Here is a 12,887-nt window from a genome sequence, read left to right on the forward strand (position 1 = left end):
TGCTACAAGGAAATGTCAAAGATGGACTTGCCATTTGACTGTTCTTATACTTTTTCCACCTTAAGTGCCTTCTAAATTGCATTCTAGATCCTAATTGATAGGATGTTGTGTGTACAACCTGATTTGAGGCATGAAAGCCATTATCTCAGGGTCAGGTAAAGTCAAAATAAATTGCTGTGAAAGCAGCAAGGTGATCTGTATTTCACTGTCGTTTGATTATAAACACAGGTCACTGGAGCAGCAGCACAACATTCCTTTGCAAGACAAATTTTTTTTTCCTTTGTAATTTAGTCAGGAAATACCAGAAGATTTAAGTTACAAAGCACAACAGTAAAGCTCAACAGCAGCAGCAGCATTTCTAAATACGAAGCATTATCACAGCTGCAAATGGTAACAGAAATGGTTTTCAGAACACAAAAAAAATAACCACCAGTCCCAGAATCCACCATTCTACCTCATCACTGTGGAAATGAAAAGCCAGCTGCCCTTATGTGCAATACATCCAGCACTGGCAATTCAGACTCTTATAAATATCTTGTAATACTAAATGTCAGGGGATTTGATTCAGCCAGGTAGATGCTTCTGTCTCACTTCTTCCTACACAAAGGGCGTCTTAAAAAGTCATAAAAGGCACAACACATTCTCTAGGTACAGATCACTGTATTAAAAAAGTACAGCATTTCATATGCTGGTTACTGGTGCAGAAAGTCAGTATAAAGCAAAGTAACATTCTACCTTTTTTGCGACAAGAAATTAGTTTACTTGACAACTTTTTTAGGCATACTTTCACAGGGAACTCATGTAACAGTGAAGCATTTTGGCAGCACACCACCAGCTGACAGGCACAATGCTGTTTTTCTTTACCCTCCTGCTTTCCGGAGGAGCGCTATTTTATTAATGCTTTTATCTGTCCCTAGAAATCAAAAGGAGAGAAATGTGACAGGATTCAGTGACTACACTCTAGTATTTGCACAACTGGTGCAGTCAAAGTTGAACCATGGAAATCTCAACCCTGTCAGATGCACCAGACTGTGCTCTTCAAATGTCACCTTGGGAGTTCTACACTTTCACCTCCATGAATTGTTTTATTGCTAAAAGGATTATCTGACTTCCTGACCTTGGTTTTTCCTTTGGGTACATAATAAATTCCAGAAGCTCGTAGAAGAAAATAACGCCTCTTCCAGGACTTTTTTCCATCTTCTTTTAAATAAAGGGCCCCTTCAAGCTCTGGCACAATGACAGATGTCCCACAGAAGCTTTCCTGTGCAACAAGAATAATAATGCACAAAATAAATCCATTTAAGCACAATCCTATCAATACATAGCAGAAAAATGCTCCCTTGAAAAAGAAAGACATTTCTTGTGACAGTGAACATATGAACATAGGGAATGCAGTTACTAGGGAGATGAACACCTTAGACAGGCAAAGGAAACTTTTCCAAGCTAATGTTGGTGCTCACACTGATAAAGAAGGGTTGCAAAACCTCCACCTTTTAGGGTCAAGCAAAAACCTAAAAAGACTTTTAACTAGACATAGATGTGCTCAGTGAAGGCTATAGGACAGAGTGGCTGGTACTGTTGTGTTTCTTCTCTATTGCAGTATTTATAGGTTCTGTAGAGAAATACTTTGGTAGAGAGGCTCTTTAGAGACTTCTCAGAGCTCTAAAAACAGCTCAGTCTCTGCCTTCACTTTGAAATACATGCTAGCATTTAAAACACTGTTTAATCAGATATACTAATTGCTTGCTTGGAGGACCCACTGTTGGGTAATTTTTAATGCCAACCCACTTATCACTTAATGTTTTCATTCAGAATTCACCACAATTTCTGCTGGTTAACATTTGGTGCCTTCATGAGATGCACTAATTTTGAAATGTGAGTCCTCAGTCACCTGAGAAAAGCATTTCCTTTGTGAACTTTTGTCAAACTGCTTGACTGGAGAACTGTGGTAATCTTTTCTTTCAAATAGCTCTGGATTTTTCTCTTTCAAGCATATATCTGAAGCAATACTTGAGCAGGAAAGGCAAGAGATTAAACAGACTTTCTGGAAAAGTGAATGGGTCTTTTTCTGTTGTAGTACAGCTAATAAGTTGAGAAGTAAATCCACTTCTAACCTAAAGATAATTGTTCGGTACTCATCAACCTTACTAACAATAAAAAGTCCCAAGGGCTGGCCTAAGAGTGAACAATCTGCATTTTTAATGAGGAGCAGCAGATGCAGAAGAAAGCTGACATATTAAACCCGAGATACAAAGACACCAGTGATCACAGAACTCCTGTTGTTACACTATTTCCCACAAAGAACTAAATGCTGTTGTTGCAGAGCAGATGCAAATGGTGGCAGAGTTTTGGTGACATTTGCATCATCAGCCTAGTAAGTTGGCTTACCTCCAGCAAAGCCTCTTTGTTTTTATCATTCATTTCTTTGCTTTCTTTCTTCCCTTTGTTTGCCAGGTAGAAATTCTGATAAAGACACAAAAAAAATTCATGTTCACTATAAAGCCAGCAATACAATTAACTAGATTGCTACAAACTCACTCAATAGTTACTGAGTCTTTCAATACTGAGTACCCAGTCAGCAGGTGCAAGAGACATATGCTTATGGACTCTTCTTACAGGAAAGTTTAATCACACGTGCCTGCTCATGAATTTTAATTCTTTATTCTGAATATAATTCAAAAGTAATACAAGATTATTTTTGCCCATGTATATACAGCCTCCAAAAATTAAAACCTGTGGCTTATGTTTTTGGCTGTTTGTCTGGATCAATGGGTTTGGGTTTTAGCATTCCAATTTTCACTGCTTCCTATATTGTTACAGGTTTTATTAGGTAGAGAATCTAACATTGATTGCATGCTGATATACAATGAATACAATGCAGTATCAAAAGGCTAGAAAGCATTTTCCCTACAACCCAATTTAGTAAATTGCTTGCCACATATCTTGGACTCTGGATATAACTCAGCTCTTAATTTTTAGCTAAAGTGCTTATATGCCAAAGCCTTTATCCAAAGTTTCTACTTTTGTACCCCGTCACACTCTTCAAAGTACTTTTATGCTGTGAAGAAACTGTTCAAAAGTCCAGAATAAATCTGAAGAAATTATCACCATGATATATCTTGACACACATGCTCCAGCCTACTGAAAGTAAAGCCTGCACTCCTCTGTTTCTGTGCCAGAGGGCTGTGAAGCTGCAGCTGCCCTCAGAGGACCCGGTGCCTGCTTGCCCCACAAACAAGGAACCACAGTGCCTCAAGGACATGCTCACTCATAGAAACAAGTTCACCCACTGTTAAACAGCAATAACCAGTCTGTATCCATCCACATTGTACACAGGGACAGAAGGACAGCACTTGGACATATGTGCAAATTCTCACAAGTGGGAAGGATGCTAGGACTTGTGTGCTGGAGCATGTGCAGTGGCTTTGCTTCACAGCAAGCAGGACCAGACAAGCAGAGCCAGCTGCATGCAGACTGTAAGGCAGCTGGGTGTGAAGGAAGCAGTGAGATCAAGGACGGCTGCATCAAGCAGCACTTGGATCCATGGCCTTGAGGCCAGAGTGGTAACACTCAAGAGTTCTTATGATTTATAATTTTTCAGTTTGTCTGACTTTTCATCTCTATTTTTTCATGTCTCAAGACTATGAGAAAATGACAACATATTTACATGCCTAGAACTCCTCAACACCTAAACCGCAACATAAATGCAAACATTACCAAAATACAAGTAAGAAGTGTGTAAATGAAGGAACACACTGTTGCCATAGTATAACAAAGAAAGAAACTCACAGGAAATCTGCCCTGCCAGCAGACCACATTTACAGCAATGCAATTTATCTGAAGTGAAACCCTGCTCTTCCACACAACCACATCTTCTTTTCCAAGCAGTGCTGTGAACAGCTGTCTGCCAGAACGCAAGCCTCGGAGCAGACCGTTTTTGGAGGGGCACCAGGAGAGGAAGCAGAAGAGGTCTGGATCTCAAAACCAGTTCTTTAAAAACCACTTTCTTAAAAGTTCACATTAAGTCAGGCAGGGGAGTTCAGAAATGCAGACACCTGCAATTTGGCCTATGCTGATACCATGTCTGTGGTATGAGAAACTTTAATGTTCAATACAATAGACAGTTACCCTAGGAAATGCAGCTGGCTTCAGACTGCCTGGACATATTTTTAGTCCACAGCTGAAGGTAAGCAAACACTAAGGACCACAGCTTTGCAGCTAAATCTAAAGACAATATTCAGAGTGGAAAAAAATCCAAATCAGCTCAAAACAAAACCCACTTAAAAGTGTGCTCTCAGTACAACCCAGAGAGCGATGCCTGCCTACGCAGTCCAGAACCATAGATCTGAGTGACAATGCCTCTGAAAAAAAGATACTGCTCTGAGCAGCTGCAGCCCAGTGCTCTGTGCACATGCAACAGCTCTTCTTGACAGGCAGCATTATTGCAGCCCTGAAACCTCAGAGGGCACTGTCAGGCTGGGTTGGGCCTCCAGACCCTGGGATGGATTTGGAAAGCAGAGGGACACGCAAGCTGTAAGACTTCTTCTCTAGATCATTTAAAAGACATAATACAACCCCTAAAATACACAATGAAGATATATCAAGGTAAGTACATCTTATCACTGTCTCAACAAGGCTTGGCTCATCACTAGCAGTGGGGAGAGCATCCATCTGACTCAGTCAGCCTTCTGTGGATTGATAATATGAAAACAAAGCTCCTCTGATTACAACTGATTCACATTCAGGCATCTGGCATTTATTTAGCAGAAGCCCAGACCACCCTGTACTGACACAATCAGTAGTAAAAAGAGAAAGCTTGTAAGGATATCCATGCTGGATCTCTAATGCCACAGCTTTTTCATTAGGAAAACGGGGCTCTGTCACCTAACCCAATGTTACACAGATGTACACTGTCATCTTTCACCTGTCGACACACACTTCATTTATTACTGATTACTTCCTTTATGTCTCTGTTCTGAAATCTGGAAGTATGTGGTACTTATTATTTGTCAGTGGCCAAAAACCTGGGGAACAGACTGTACACTGTACTTGTTTTATCACTGTGTGGTCTTCTATTTTTGATCAGAAGCATTCGTCCTAGGGGAGGCAAACCACATGTGTCCAGAAGAGGTCATTTCAAGTCCAGTAGTCAGAGGTCATGATAAAAGGCAAGCTCTTTCCTCTCTGAGGACACCACTGGGAAATGCATGTTTGGTTTGGGATGTCAGGTCATTAATGGGACAAGACATAGCTACAGCGCAGTTTTCTACAAATATCTATAGATTTGAGAATTAACTGTTTCTTATATTCAAAAGACAAGTTTTTGCATACAATCTTTCCACTTAGGGATACAGCCATCTCCTTTTGTGTGGAAAGGCAGGTTAAAAAGCAGTATCAGGCTGTATCTCTCTGCACTGTATAACCCTCAAACAGTGGAAGACAGAAAGTGTTTTCAGTAGTTTCCAAGAACATCTATGTTGGCATGTAAGCAAAGCAAACCTGGATCGTGGTAGAAAAAGTAGCCTTAACTACTGCACTATCAAACTCTCTGATTGGTGCTTATTTCTCTATATTCAAAAAGAGAATTTTCATTTAGAAATAGCACCTCTCTCACACTTTTCACTTTTTTCCATACACAGACCCATCCAGGTGGGAATGCAGCAGCAAATACTTGTCAGTACATAGCAAAAAAACAGGCACTCCAAGACAGCATGCTCCCTCTGCTTCCTCTTACACTTAGGTTGTTTTTTTTGCTTTCAAGCTCTTGAAACTGATTTTCCAGAAGATCTGAAAAATCCACAACAGCACAGATCAGACAGTGTGCATAAAACAAGGCAGCTGCTTCATACTCATGACTACCTTCTTTGAGCAATGGGCTGCCTGCTTATGCTCATTCAACCGGCAAAAAATATGAGACAAGAACTGGCCAGCTCACATCTCATTTCAGATCATTGCAACTGCTACTCAATGCAGCAGGGTTTGTGCAGAAAAAATAAAACAGAACACAGTCATATCTGCAACTCATACCATGGTGCATCCCCTAGAAAACTGCACATTAAAAATGTTAGAAGATACCTATAATTGCTCTGAAGATCATGAAAGTGAAAAATACATGAAGCTAAAGGCAAAGCTCTTTTGAAACCCCAAAAAGGAGAAAGAAATTAAGATTACTAAACAATGGGAGCACAGTGAAAAACACCTGCCTTTTCTCCCTTCTATTTCTTTGCACTTTTGCCAGTATACTCAATAACCAGGCTCCCTGACACCCTTTTATGTTTTCATCACTGGGTAACAGTGGCGACAAAAGGAAAACCTTGATTCATTAATGTGGCCAAGCTGGTGAAAAACAAAAGTATCACCTGGTGGATAGTATATAAATATCCAAGCATGAGATATATATATATATAGCTATAGCTGTCTTGTTATGAAAGACATTACAAATTCCTACTCCACTTCCTTCTGACACTGTTGAGAACTCTTGCTTTTCAGAGGAAATAAAATATCAATTCAGTGTATGGGTTCTCCATTAGAAGGTGTAGCTCTGGTTTTTGGCTTACATATGAGGGAGCAAAAGCATAAAGTACTCACTACACAGACTTTCAATAACTTTCATAAATACCATCCAATAACAATAAAACAAACAAATGCACGCACATGCAGGTGGCATTGCCTTGACTGTTTGATTTTATCAAAAGAAAAACACAGGAAATTGAAGTTCATGCAAACAGAAGTAAAATACAGTGTTCTAAGAGTATGACCAGCATTTACAGCAAGGAGTTTAGATTCAGCTACACCTTAAAAACAACCATTTTCCTTCATTTTTCTTCCTTTTAGAGTATCCTTTGGCTGAGAATTATTCTTTGAGTTTTTTGAAAAGAAGTGTTGAGACCTGAAGACCTTTCCTTTCAGGAGAAAACCAGCATCACTCAATCATATGACAAAGCGTCACCTTTCCAATGTTATAAAGGTTCTCTTTATTTGCCCATGTAACAGTATGTATTTTTGTTTCACTCTTTAGTCACAGACTTGTGATTCTCCCTCTCTGCAGATGAGTCACCGATGGCATTCATGGAACAGTCTTATTGCAAGTTCCCTGCAGGGTCTATTACACCACAGTGGGCAGAGGGCAAAAGTGTGCCTGTCTTCATGGTGAGGGGGACACCTGAGAATTTTGCTGAAGCTTTTTCTAACAGGTATTCCAAACACTTTTAAAAATATTTCAGAAACAAAGCTGTAGAAAAATACTACCAAGTGCTGCATGACAAGAATGACAATCTTCAAAAAGAGCCACTGGCATTAACTGAGCATCATACTGCCAGCACATAGAGAATAAATCCTGCATTTCTGAACCTCAATTCCCCCTTAGAAAATGAAACATATTTAATTAATTGTTGTTTAATCTATACCAGGTCTATAACTAGTTCACAGAAAGAAACAATAAACACTGGCACAGGTCACAGACCTTCTCCAGAGGTCCACTTGTTTTAGGAAGGCATTTGCCCATCTTTTTAAGATTTTTTTAAAGCACTTAATTGTGTCAAATCTCTGTAATGAAAATTACGTATCACTAATTTGTCAAAGAACAAACTGTAGACACCTGGCCGCCTTTGGAATTTGCCTCCTTTTTTTCCCCAGAAAAATATCTGCAAGTTAAAAAACTGTAAGGTCTCCACAAAACGCTTCCAACAGAATGAGCACAAAATAAAACCAACAAGGAATTCAACTGCTGCTGCATTAGCCCCACTGGGTGTGTCAAAGAAAGCATTCTGCAATTTCTGTACTCCCAAAATGAGTTTTACGTGGCAGCCTTGATTGAGCTAGAAGGAGGTTGAATATACTGAGGATAGTCTCAGAGCACAAGATTTTAGTTTCCCATTGGTTACACCGTAATTTCCATAAGTAGTTAGCTATGTAATCATACACCCTATACCCCCCCACAACTCAGCATTTCCGCTTGGTTTACCTTCTCAGAGATCCACTGCAGATCATGTATTTTACCATGTTTCAGTATCAAGTGTGAGCTCTGTACAGTACTGATTACTTTCTGCCACAAAGTGCTGATATGACTGTACTGTTCTCCCCGTTCACAATGTTTGAGTTGTACCACGCCTGACAGATGGTCAGACTTTATTACTGGCAAAATATTTCAATAGTGTGATAGTCACAATTGATCCAGTTTCCTTAGACTGTTCATTTTAGAGCTTATCACACAGGGCCTAAAGCTCAATGACTGCAGACATGTCCAGATCCAGCTGAGACACGAGGACAGAGTTACACTCTGGTTTGGTTTTGGTTTAGGTAACATTTGTTTCTAAATTTCATTGCAACCAAAATGCAATATTCATCAGAGCAGAATATTCATTGAAGTTTTACTTCCTGTTTGAGGTTCAGAGCCTTGCCCTAAGCCACTTGCCCAAACAACACTACAGTGTACAAATCAAATGTGCAGTCGAACCTCTGCTGCTGGGTAAGTTTATGTGCTCTAGAAACAAGGACACTTTGAGCCACCATGTTTTATTTCCAAACTTGGCTTTGCTGTTTCATACTAAAAATCAACATTAATCCATGTACACTGCTGGATAAGTTTTCCTTTCCTGACTGTGGATACTTATGTCAATGAAGGAGACTTCTTTTCCGCAGTTTTTATTTGAAACATTGGCTCATTCTATAAAAAAGCAACTTCCTAATGAGCAGCTTGGTGAGATTTGCTGCCAAATTACATATTTGCCTCATTTTTTTCGGCAATGCTGAATTGCTCATTTTTTTCTTGTGGCTCTTAGGAACAAACCAGATGCTCAGGGAGCTAACAGTCAGCTGACATGGGGAAAAGATCTTGTGCCCCAGAATCCAGCAACTGTATGTTCTACGATGTTTGTACATACAGGTTCAACCACATAGCACAAGAAATAAAACCATTTGTGTATACACCTATCTAAATAATTTGATGCAATTCAGTGTGCAGACCCTCCTTTACAAAGCTAATGTGCAAAAGTTACGATTCATCCAATTCTCCTTAGTATAAACAAAATCCAGTAAATCCTCTGTGGTACTCAGTATACTCTTTATGAAGTTTCATGTACAACCAGCAAAAACTGGACCTTCAAGAAAATGTTGATATTCATCAGCAGGAATAGTGGAGAAGCTGTAGTAATAACAAAGGCCAGGTTTTCATAGCCGTGCCATCTCACCCAGTTCTAAGAGCTGTGCCCAAGCAGTAGCTTGTACTAGAGGTGAACTACATGCTTCAGTTTTTGCCTCTACAGACAGGACTCTAAAATAGTATCAGCAAAAAAATACAAAACAGCAATTTTCACATCCTTGCATTCAACATTCTGGTGGATTTTTTGTTGAAAATACAAGTTTTGTTTTCTCTAATTCTGAACTGACAGAGCTGAAAGCAAATTATTAATGCAATAGGCAGCACGCAGACTAAATGACCTAAGTTTAGACTCTTATCCAAATACCTTGTTAGCTTACCTGGGGATTTTTAAATAAAGCATATTTTTGACTTTTTTCCAAAAACAGAATCTTATTCTCAGTGTCTCGAGTCCAGTCTGATAACACTTCAACAACATTTTCATGGTCTTCAAAGAACCTTTCTGGAGAGACAGAGAAGATAAGTCATTCAAGCTGTTTCTCCCCTCTCCTGAGCCTGCAGAAATTCCTGTGTAAGAATGCAATCATTATCTGATGTTCACTCAGGGCTGGACAGTCCAGCAGTCTTTTCCACTGCACAGATGGGTGCAAAACCCACATGAAATCGTGCCACATGGAAGGGCAAAGCAGCTACAGAAGATGCCTTATGTAGCTGTGCCATGCTCCCGGATTCCTCCTGCATCTCTGTTGCTTGAAGACTGCAAGGGATGGAAACAGTGACCCACCAGGAGTAGATGGTTACACCCATGTTTTTCATGGCTTTCAGCTTTTGACTGATTTTGGGTTTTTTAATGTTTGCAGTATTGCAGATGGGGGGGAGGGAGAAAGGGTATATATTCACTTTGGCTAATGAAATGAAAAAAAAAAAGTAAAAATGTATTTCCTTGTCTTTTTGCTTTACTTCTTTTACAGTGAAAATTTGCTTTTTGTCAGCAGGAAGAATTCTGTGCACTGAACATAAAATAAATACAAGCAATTGTATTTAAAAGCACAAATAGTAAAACAGAGAAAATATGAAGACAGACTGAGAATTGATGTGAAGATATACTGGTTCAACCAGCATCTCTGTAGTTAGAAACCTTACCAGGGATGTGAGAGACCTAATGTCAGCTCTGTCCCTTCCTGGTCTGCCCAGTCCTCCACCCAGGAAAGCCACAGGGTATGGTGAGATTAGGTAACTCCAATCTCTTCCTCTTTAGTTTCACCTATATAAAGTAGCTGAACAGTAACATAAAACCTCCTTTAAAGGAAAAGGAATTCAGCATAACTTGACAGGTCATTCTGGAGGGTCCCAACCTGCACTCTTCCACAAATTCAGTACTGGGATAGGGAATTCACCCAGCTCCAATTTTCAGTACAATTTTGGCAGTTTCCTGGAAACAGCTGTACTCCCATTTCAGTGGTCTGTGATGATCACATCTTCTAATGGCCTAGATTGGCCGAGCATCAGAGGAGTTAACAGAGCATACATTTTGTAGGCTTTCTTCAACACTTGTTACTTTTGACAAGGTTTTAGTACATCCCATCCAACCTATATTTTGTGAATTAACTAAGTTCACAGAATGTGATTAGCTTCAGGACCAGTTCACATGTACATGGTAACTTTTAACACCACCAACAAAACATTCTTCATTTAGCAACTGATACTTCTGCAATGCACTGGAAATAGAAAGCACAGTATAAAACCCAGTTAATGCTTTGAAGTGTGAACAGTACCTTATAGCTCAAGATAGCCATCAAATAACTCTCAGATAGTAACACTAATTTTTGCCACATATATTTTTGTTTGCTCATTTGCTGCACCAGGATTTTCTTGTATGAAAGGTGTGATTTTATTATCCCCAGGAGGGTCTTTTTAATAATTATTTTTCCTAAAAAAAGTCAAATCTGGATGCCTTTTTTAAGACAATAGTCTTTACTGTAAAATATATGTTGGTATGTACAGCCCAGTGTTACATCACCATCTCACTACTGCGACTATCAGTGATATTTAACATGTAATTAATCTAAAATTGTAGTTTATTTTATTTGCAATGATAGTCTTTCAAAATAACATTATATGTAAGACAACCTGTCAAGGATCTTGTGACAAAAAAGTAGCTTGGACCTTCAGTTCAGCAAGAAATATTTTCTGCTCAGATTTGCTTCTTAAAGTAAAAGTAATTTTATTCCCTTTAATTCTGATGTTGAAAGCAGGCATAAAGATGAAGTGCAGAAAAGTTCTGTCTTTGTGCTCATAGTAATAAAGCTATCTAGAACAGCCAAGAAGTATACTGACAAGAATAAAGAATAGCTCACATTCTTCTGGTTTTGAACAAAATTAACTACATGTTGCTGTGCATTGGAAGCAGAAGAAAGAACATGCACCATTCCACTCATATTGAAACTGCCTTCTGCAAACAAAAAGGCTCCATTCTCAGCAGATCTGGACCTGGTAACAGATCACTACATCAGGAGTTAATAGACTTTTACTTTTTTCTTGATCATACAGGTTTATTTCCTTTGGTACTTTTCTTCAGTCCCGGCTTTTAAAATAATTTTTATTCATTATGAGAGTAATTCCTTCCTATACCAATACCCTAACACTAACCAAAAGCACCTAGTATTAGCTGGGACTAAAGCAGCACAAGTAATTTCTACAAAAAGATTCTTAGCATTAACCCCAATGTTTGTAGCAAACAATCCCCCTGATACCTTCAGTTTTAATTGCATGATGGGAAATTCAAATGTCTATCCAGATTATGAAGACACACAAGTACATTATTTTTCATGACTATGGAGATTCAGAAAACAATCTCTTTATGTGCTGTCATCCTAATTCTCAGACACGTTCATCCAAGTCATACTGGACAAAAGGGAGCAACTTTCTAAGACAGGAAAACCCTCCAAAATTATTCAGTGACTTTTGTGAGATTTCTAGGGTCAAATGACATTTCCAGTCTTTCCTTAGTTAAGATAAGCAGGTACAAAAGAATGCAGCATCATTATCTTAATCAAGTAGCAAGAACAGATTGGCAGTAAATTTCTGTGCCACTCTTACAAGCAGATGAGCATCTCCTTGCTCATGATCCATCAGGATTTTTTCCAGTTGTTTTTAAATTTCTTTCATTTAGTTTAGCAGAATGACTACACCTGGAGTTCTTTTAAAGTGCAATATTGATATTTGACTTTATTTGTGAATTTTCTCATCTCTGCTGGGAGATTGTAAACTGTGTTTGTTAAAGGCTGTTTGACAATTTCCCATTTCTCTAGGTCAAATGCGAGTCTGAAAGAAAGCTGTAGCAATTTTCCTTTTCCTTTTGATGGCAATACCTTTTCAGTCTGGAAAATAAAAATATTCTGAAATAATTTACAATTAGAGAATACTCTGTTCTTAATGAAAGAAACCTTGATGCCTTTTTCAAACAAGACTCATTAAGTTGCACAGAACAATTTATAAGTTTTGCACAGCTGTTTCCTCGGACCTGGAGGCCAGGTTAATTACTCCGGAAGTCATAACTTACCAGAGCAGACCCATCACAGCCCCATCACAGAGCAATATCCTGCACATAGCTACACTTAAGAAAATGATTACCACAAGTGAAAAGCATTAGAAGTGACTGAAACACTTCTCACAGTCTTGTTTAATGACATTTGTTTGGCCAGTATGTAATATATGCCTGCTGACACTCCAGCACTGCATCCTCTCTTCAAAAAGTAGATTTGAGTATTGTTATTTGGGTTTGTCATCA

The 12,887-nt window shown here is 38.9% G+C and overlaps 1 protein-coding gene across 1 annotated transcript in view; it reads right to left on the reverse strand.

Moving 5' to 3' along the window:
* APBB1IP (amyloid beta precursor protein binding family B member 1 interacting protein) overlaps nt 1-12,887 on the reverse strand; it is a 66,720-nt gene that overhangs the window by 24,245 nt on the left and 29,588 nt on the right. Inside the window, exons 7-9 of the mRNA XM_069006584.1 lie at nt 9,478-9,599; nt 2,389-2,463; nt 1,118-1,261 (exon numbers count right to left, since the gene is read on the reverse strand). Of these exons, the coding sequence (XP_068862685.1) occupies nt 1,118-1,261; nt 2,389-2,463; nt 9,478-9,599 (341 nt within the window). The remainder of the gene's footprint in view (nt 1-1,117; nt 1,262-2,388; nt 2,464-9,477; nt 9,600-12,887) is intronic.

The sequence above is a fragment of the Aphelocoma coerulescens genome, chromosome 2 (genome assembly GCF_041296385.1).
Source record: "Aphelocoma coerulescens isolate FSJ_1873_10779 chromosome 2, UR_Acoe_1.0, whole genome shotgun sequence".
Classification (NCBI taxonomy): domain Eukaryota; kingdom Metazoa; phylum Chordata; class Aves; order Passeriformes; family Corvidae; genus Aphelocoma; species Aphelocoma coerulescens.